This window comes from Myxocyprinus asiaticus, chromosome 23 (assembly GCF_019703515.2).
Source record: "Myxocyprinus asiaticus isolate MX2 ecotype Aquarium Trade chromosome 23, UBuf_Myxa_2, whole genome shotgun sequence".
NCBI lineage: Eukaryota > Metazoa > Chordata > Actinopteri > Cypriniformes > Catostomidae > Myxocyprinus > Myxocyprinus asiaticus.
In genome coordinates, this window is record NC_059366.1 from 44,739,551 (window position 1) to 44,748,011 (window position 8,461).

General features: G+C 40.1%; 1 protein-coding gene across 1 annotated transcript; it reads right to left on the bottom strand.

Annotated features, from left to right (window-relative positions):
• Positions 1-4,364: 4,364 nt before the first annotated feature.
• LOC127414377 (interferon regulatory factor 2-binding protein 2-A-like) lies at positions 4,365-6,934 on the bottom strand. Its single transcript, XM_051652374.1, has 2 exons — positions 5,982-6,934; positions 4,365-5,507 (listed from the first exon to the last, which is right to left on the bottom strand). Exons 1-2 carry the CDS (start codon positions 6,748-6,750, stop codon positions 4,786-4,788), a joined length of 1,491 nt encoding a protein of 496 aa, XP_051508334.1. The 5' UTR covers positions 6,751-6,934; the 3' UTR covers positions 4,365-4,785.
• Positions 6,935-8,461: the final 1,527 nt, after the last annotated feature.

An 8,461-nucleotide genomic window follows, 5' to 3' on the forward strand; every position in this document is an offset into this window, starting at 1 on the left:
GTCTATCCTTCTATGTCAGTCTATGGCAAAAAAAGGTTGGGACAGAATGCAAAATGCTAATAAAAACAAACCAAATGTGGCTCACATGGTACAAAGCTAGTTTTTCTTATCAAAACAACAAAAATTTCAGTTGATACTAGAAATGTACTGCTGTAAAAAAAAAAAAAAAAACAAAAAAAAAACACTGTACTGATGTACAACCCCAATACCAAAAAAGTTGGAACAGTATGCAAAATGCTAATAAAAACAAAAAGTTGTGATTTGTAAATTATATTCACCCTTTGCTATATTGAAAGCACTACAACTACACATTATGTGATGTTTCACCTTGTGAATAGTTTTTCTTTTTTAATGTACAGTAATTTCAAATCAGATGATTGGAACATGCTCGGAAAAAGTTGAGACAGGGGAAATTTAAGACTAATAACAATCTGATGAGATAAAATATCAAGGCGATGTGAAACAGGAGATGTTAAACCGGTGAGGCAATTGTTTCATATTATATAAGGATCCTCCAAAAACAGTCTAGTCCTTCAAGAGCAAGGATCATTCAAGACTTGTCAATTTGCCAACCGATGCTTCAGCAAATAATCCAGCACTTTGTGAACAATGTTCCCCAAAGATATATTGGAAGGAGTTTGGGCATTTCACCCTCTACAGTGCACAATATAGTTAAAAGATTTATGGAATCTGGTCAAATCTCGGTGTGTAAAGAGCAAGACGAAAACTATTTCTGAATGCACGTGATCTCTGATCCCTCAGACATCACTGTCTTAAAAAACGTCATTAATCTGTAATGGATATCATGATTACTGGGATTACTTTAGTAAACCTTTGTTAGTCAACACCACTCGCTGCTGCATCCACAGATGCAAGTTAAGACTTTAATATGTAAAGGAGAAGCCATACATCAACACTGTCCAGAAGCGCTGGCACGGTCTCATTTTAAATAGAAAAAAGAACAGTGGAACCGTGTTTTTTGGTCCGATGAGTCCACATTTCAAATAGTTTTTGAAAAACACAGCCGTCATGTTCTCCGGGACAAAGAGGAAAAGGACCATCCAAGCTGTTATCAGCGTCAGGTCCAAAAGCCAGTGTCTGTATGGGCCAGGGGTGTGTCAGTGCCCATGACATGGGTAACTCACACATCTGTGAGAACACCATGAATGCAGATAGATATGTACAAATTTTGGAGCAGCATATACTGTATACTATTTTCAGCAGGACAACTTCAAACCACATACTGGCGAATAAGCAGAGAGTGCGGGTGCTTGATTGGCCTGCCTGCAGTCCTGACCATCTCCAATTGAGAATGTGTGGTGCATTATGAAGTGCACCATACGGCAACAAAGACCCCGTACAATTGTGCAGCTGAAGACCTGCATAATGGATGAATGGGGGAAAATTCCACTTTTTAAACTTAACAAACTTGTGTCTTCAGTGTCCAAATGTTTAATAAGTGTTATTAGAAGAAATGGTGATATTTCACAGTGGTAAACACTCGACTGTACCAACTTTTTTGGAGTGTGTTGCAATCATCTGCTTTGAAATTATTGTAAATAAAATAAAAAAAACAATGAAATTCACAAGGTGAAACATCATACAATGTGTAGTTGTAGTGCTTTCAATATAGCAAAGGGTGAATATAATTTACAAATCACTCCTTTATGTTTTTATTAGCATTTTGCAAACTGTTCCAACTTTTTTGGAATTGGGTTTGTATATCAGTACAGTGTTTTTTTTACAGCAGTACATTTCTAGTATCAACAGAACTTTGTTTTGTTGTTTTGATAAAAAAAACTAGCTTTGTACCATGTGAGCCACATTTGGTTAACATTTTAGAAAATGGATCAAATTGTACAATTTACACATAGAGCCATGATAAGAGCCCCAGATATCTGGGATTTAACCATATAGGGTCTTAAAAATGATGATACCAAAAAGAACATATGCTCTAAAACCAGAATCTAAAAGGATTTTAAAATATATTATATATTTCTGGAGTTAGAGGCACAAACAATTTTTTTCCCCATTGGCATATGTCAAAAAGGGGTGCTGAAATGAACTGATTTTAGTGATAGACCTACCAGTCTGTGTGTAAGAATAATGAAGCTGACACCTTTATAAGGCTATTTTTTTGACCAGTAGTTTTGCTCCAAAATTATTGGTGAAAACTTGTGCTTGATTTACTTATTAATGTTTTTATGTAATTTGACAATAAGGAAGCAACATCTCAGCAAAAGCCACAAATGAGGAAACTTGGGAGGACTTAAGCAGCTGTTTATCTTTCAAACTTGCAGACGTGGAAAATAAATTCGCAGGCCAGGCCACAGCTGAGATGGAGTTATTTTGAGTCATTCCCAATGCTCTGTGCTCTCTATTTCACTAGCTTCCTAATTCTGAATTCTCTTGTGTTGATGAGTCAGGGTTGCATGATCTTCCCTTCATCATTCCAATTACAATATCCATCTGCGGTCGAGTCTGTGCGGCTTCGTCAACACATTCCTAATAATCCTTTCCTAAATAATGAGCGGTTAGCTATTCATGCATGCTTTTCCAGTAACCGATCCTGCTCAAACCACTAATGGCATTGATGTATCTTTGAATGAACCTTACTTAAAGGAACGTTCTGGGTTAAATCCAAGTTAAGCTCAATGGACAGCATTGGTGGCATAATGTAGATTACCACATAATTTCAATTTGTGCATTATTTTTTTTTAAATCACGTCCAATCATTACTTTTCAAAGGGTCATTGTGGGGTTTTTTTGCCTTCGGTACTTTAAATGCACAAATGCTTGTTTTTATTCACATGTTAATTCAAACAAAATACACTCTCCAAGCAAAACTTAAACCTATAACATACAGCCCAAGCTAGGATACTACTGCCATGATACTAAATAAGGGTAAACTGAGGACAGTGACTTGGGAATTCCAGAGCTGACCATGTGACCACATGTTGTTTTACAAGCTGTGTGTATCCATGCATGGGAAAGATTTATAGTCATGCCTTCCAAAACACAGCATTGTTGCACTGCTATATTGTTGTTTGCATTGATGTCGTGCAGCAACGTCTGATGCATGCACTAAATGCTATAGGGCATGAATGCATTACTTGATGTTATTAGACACAAAACACTCTTTGATCAAAACTAAAGCAGGTAAAACACACGGCAAGTTAGGTTGCTACTGCAAGACACTAAACAAGGGTGAAATAAGACAGTGACTTGGGAATTCCAGAGCTGACCATGTGTTGTTTTACAAGCTACCATGCTCTCATTGCATTGCTGGAGCCTCGCGCATGTGTGTATAAATGCAACTGGGAAAGGTTTATGTTTCTGTAAACAAAACTGCATTGTTGCACAATTCTGGTTATATAATTGTTTGCATTGACATTTTGCCTCAAAATATGATGCATGCATTTAAAAGATGCTTTTACATGTATTTTATACTGCAAAATCTGATGCATGCATTTAAAAGATGCTTTTACATGTATTTTATACTGCAAAATCTGATGCATGCATTTTTAAAGACGCCTTTACATTGATATTGTGCTGCAAAATATGATGCATTTAAAAGATGCTTTAATATGTATTTTATGCCACAAAATCTGATGCATGCATTTTTCAAAGATGCCTTTACATTGATATCGTGCTGCAATATCTGACGAATGCATCCAACAGATGGTTTTACATGTATTTTATATTGCAAAAACTGATGCATGCATTGTTCAAAGATGCCTTTACATTGATATTGTGCTGCAAAAATATGATGTATGCATTTAAAAGATGCGTTATTTTAGCCTTAATTTGCAAGGATCTTCCATGAAACAGCTTTAAATGCTTTAAAATGCAAGAGAAATCTAAATATACTTTGAGCAACTGAGGTGACATATCTAGATCAACATTAGTCAATACACAGCCACTTTCAAACAACTCCACCCATGTCTGACTAGGCAATTTCCTGCCCCCGTACTGATTACACAACACACTCACACATACTGTACCCAAACATGACTGAGTAACTGGTTAAGGTAACTATTTAACTTTCAGTGCCCATATTACATGTCATTGCTGTAGATTACAACAGCAGCAACAAGCCACTCCAGGAAGTAATTACATCTTAAGTAGGCCCCTTACTGCTCATTATTAATACTCAGAACATACTAATGTAGTTCCACTGTAACATGGAAGACTATAATGTAAAAGTTTAACCAGGTTAAATTGAAACCACGCATCCTAGAGGACATACATTGGACATGTGCCCCTTCATGAGGCGTCACAGCAATCTCAAATCTCACTGAGGCGAGCCAAACCAAGCACACCTAACAGTCAGATCCTCACAAAAAGCAAGCAAAGACTCTAGGTTAATACAAGATCAGAAAATGTATTTGGCAATATTAAACAAGTGCATACAAGTACAGCTAGAAGCGTTTTTTCATTTTTTGCCAAGTGCTCGTAGACTTGCATTAGTCACATTCTACGTTTAACAGGAACTGCCACCATACCTAAAAGTACATCAAGAAATCGTTATTAAACATCGACAAAGAGGAACGTAGTCCATTATGAGTACATACCTTTTATCTTCGAAAAATATAGAAACACAATGTATTAAAAAAAATCAAAAAAATTTACAGCAATGTTTACCAAGTATGCACGTCCCTTATGTCCATTATATACAAGTCTGTTAGTTTCTGTTTGGATGGTATGCATGTGATATTCATATTTATATAGACCAATATTTTGAAATACTTTCAAAAAATGTGAAAGGAGAAAAAAAAAAAAAAATCAAGGGTCCCTCTCCTTTTTTACTTTGACGTCTCCTGCAAGAATCGTGGCTATTTCACCTTGCATGAAAGCCCACGGTACATTCGAGCCCACCAGCGGGCATTTCTCCCCACTTGGACAGTACACTTCTCCCGTTGCACCCTGCTGTTTGATGCTTTCCCGGGAGCACGGGAAGCAGAACTTGTGTGATGGCACCGACGGGCACTGTACAAAGTGTGTGTCCTCCAACCGCTCGTGGCACAGTGTGCAGCACAACGGAATGCTGCTGGGAACCGACGAGTCCGGGATGCTCTGAGGATGCAGCGGATCCATGCCAGGTACGTGCGGCGTCCCCCCGCCCGAGCCTTCCCTCTGCGCCAGCCGGCGCTGGTTGGGGGACAGCGGGCTGCTGCTGTTTCTGCGTGTGGTCGAGTGGACCTGGTTGGCGTCCTTCGGCGAGCTGTTTCCCCCGGCGTTGTCCGCGGCCAAAATGAGCGCCGCTATGGGAGACGGTCCGTTCTGAGCACCGGTGGCCGCAGCCTCCGGCGGGGTGGTGCGAGGGTGCGGGGATATCATGGATGGAGGGGGGGCGAAGCTGGATGGGGGCCCTGGAGGCATTTTCAAGCCGTCACCTGACGCCGGGAGCCACTGCTGCCCGTCTCCGTTTATCTTCCCGGCGGGGCTCTCCCCGTCCGGCTCTGGAGAGGCTTTTCGCTTCAGATTCTTGGGATGTTTGCCTCTATCTGTAAGAGTGCATGAAGAGTTAGTATTGTTGAGTCAATATTGCATGCAGTGCACTTCAGTTCATCAGCACATAGGCATAGTGCATAGAATAAAATCAGCTTTGTACAACAACAATGTAGCAGATGCAATGATGCAATGTAGTGCCAGACGTAACAATGAGGCTGACTGCAAATGCACCACATGCAAATACACATTGAGCTTTGATCAGCGGAAATTTTCCATGCAGCTGACTCATGCCACAGGGCTTTCATTCAAACCAGGCCACTTATGATGCTGCAGCATAATTCAACCTAGCCAATACTTAATGTACTGACTATACATATATATATTTAGCTTATATTGCATGCATATATACACATATACATATACACACACACATATATATATATATAAAACATATGACTATACCTATAAATATATAAGCTAGACCTGTGTATATACGCTACATACACTGAAAAACACACCCAAAATACCTGATTTGGATGCAGGCGCGCTGGTTTCGTACATGACCCGCTGTTGTTGCATGTGCTCCTTCTTGAATCTGCCGTCGTACGGATTGAGCGCCATTAGATCCCGGACCGTTTTGTTCTTGTTGATCCAGTCATCCGCCCGGTTCTTGTGGTTGTCGCCGATCTCCGGTGTCATACTGTCGGGTCTGTGCTTGTCCTTGTCGTGCTCCGTGCTGGAGACGGAGGATGGCCGCTTATTCCCGCCGAGCTCCGCGGGGCTGAGACCCGAAATCTGCGGTCTGCCGTTCATTGCGTGAGCCATACTGCCGTTCACCAATGGTACGAGATTGGGGGGAACGCCGGTAGTCCTGCGCGGGTTCGGACTCTGGCGGTTGAGCTCCGGCGGATCGTCCGGTTTTGAGAATCCGTTTGCATGCCGTGCAGACTGGTATTCGGGTCCCAGTCTAGGCGGACGCTCCGAGGAGAGCGGGTAGCGATCCAGGGGCTGAGGCGGGCGCGAGCCCGGGTCTCCCGGTGCGTGATTCAGCGACTGAATGTCCTTCCCCGGCAGCTGTTTCCCCGGTCCCGCCGACCTGCCCTCCTGAAACCCGTGCGCTCTTTTGAGCTGCCTGGCCGTTTCGATGACAAACTCGATCCTGTCGGCTCCTTCGTAGTTCACACATCCTCTGCAGACGGGCTCGGTAAAATCCCAGATCATAGCCCACGGCATGCGGGGCAAGTCACATAAATAACACGACTGCCTCCTCGAAGCAGCTACCGCCGCGGACGACATCGCTCTTGACCCCGAGACAGAGCAAAATCCTCTTTTAAATGTCCGCGGATGCCGTAGGAAACCCGATAAACCCTCACTTCCTCCTCTCGCAGTCGAGCAAGTAATTACAATTAAGTTACAAACAGAACTTCATGGTAGTGCGCACTTTACTACGACGCGCGCTCTGTCTCACTCACTCACTCACTACTAGCGCGCGCGGCCAGTCTCGAGCTCAATGTGGAGCAGTGACGTCACCGCCCCGCTCCCGTTCTATTTACTTGATTCTTCGACAGAACACCCCCTCCGGCGCATGCGCGGTGAGGGCACTCCCCTCCGCCCTTCCTTCTTTTCCTTTATTTAACAGCTTGAATCGAGGCCAGAGAGCTGCGACGGCGAGAAGTGGGAAATACACGAAAGGTTTGCGAAAGAACGCTTTTGCGTTTGAAAGTTATGTTAGACTCGCTGACGTAGGAGGACGATATATGCAAATGAGGCAAATTCTTGCCAAAGGGAATGATCCATGGTGAGCATTCACCTTTTTTTTTTAGTAACTATTTTTTGACGATAGATGTATGTAATTAACCCTATGGATAAAAAAAAAAAAAGAATGGGTCAATTAATATTTAATTTTAATTTTTAAATACATGGTAGCTTTTTGTCGGTAAAAACAAGCAATTATTTTTTTTCTATTTTTTATTTATTTATTTATTTTTTAGTTTAGAACAGCTTATTGACAGTAAAATCAGATGATACTATAAGCTGGCTAAAATTTTAGAATAAAAGTAGATTCAGTCACCTTTTTATTTTTATTTTAGTAGCTATTCTGGACGATAGACGTGTGTAAAAAAAGACAATTTTAAATATTTCATTATTTATTTAATTAATTATTTTTAGTTTAGAACAGCGTACAAAATGACAGTAAAATCAGATGATACTTTAAGCTTGCTGATGGTAGACTTATTTTAGTTGCTATTTTTGGCAATAAACGTGTGTAAACAAAATTAAAATGTTTATTTATTTAATTATTTATTTTTAGTTTAGAACAGCGTAAAAAATGACAGTAAAATCAGATGATACTTTAAATTTGCTGAAGCTAGACTTATTTTAGTCACTATTTTTGGCGATAGACGTGTGTAAACAAAATATAAAAATTAAATATTTAATTATTTATTTAATTATTTATTTTTAGTTTAGAGCAGCATACAAAATGACAGTAAAATCAGATGATACTTTAAGCTGATGGTAGACTTACCTTAGTAGATATTTGTGACGATAGACGTGTGTAATTAACCCTATGGACACACACACACACACACACAAAAAAAGTATTATTATGTTTTGGTTTTAAAATGCAGGGTGTAATTTTTTGATGGTAAAAAAGCCATTATTTTTTCATTTTTAGTATAACACTGATTTTATGAGAGTAAGAGACTATAAACTGGCTTATGAGTGAGACTAAAAGGAGCTAAGGATTTAAGATTTATTCCATTACATAGCGACAGTTCGTGTACTGTCATGCATTAAAATAGCAATAAAAGTATGGCAGACGTTCCGCTTTTACTGTCTTGGTTGTGATTTTGAAGTTGCATGCTGTTTTAAGCTTTTATTTTAAGCATTCCAGTCCACTGTTGAAATAACGTTGAAGAATAACACCTCACAATAAAAGTTTAAGCACTGCACGTCACATTGCATCATTCACACTCATTTTCACTTGTATTATGCAACAACACAC

Bases quoted from the DNA above. Each gene is read 5' to 3' on its own strand.
- LOC127414377 (XM_051652374.1), bottom strand. From the start codon at position 6,750: ATGTCGTCCGCGGCGGTAGCTGCTTCGAGGAGGCAGTCGTGTTATTTA. The intron at 5,508-5,981 runs GTATTTTGGGTG...GCACTCTTACAG, and splicing joins CGCGCCTGCATCCAAATCAG to ATAGAGGCAAACATCCCAAG.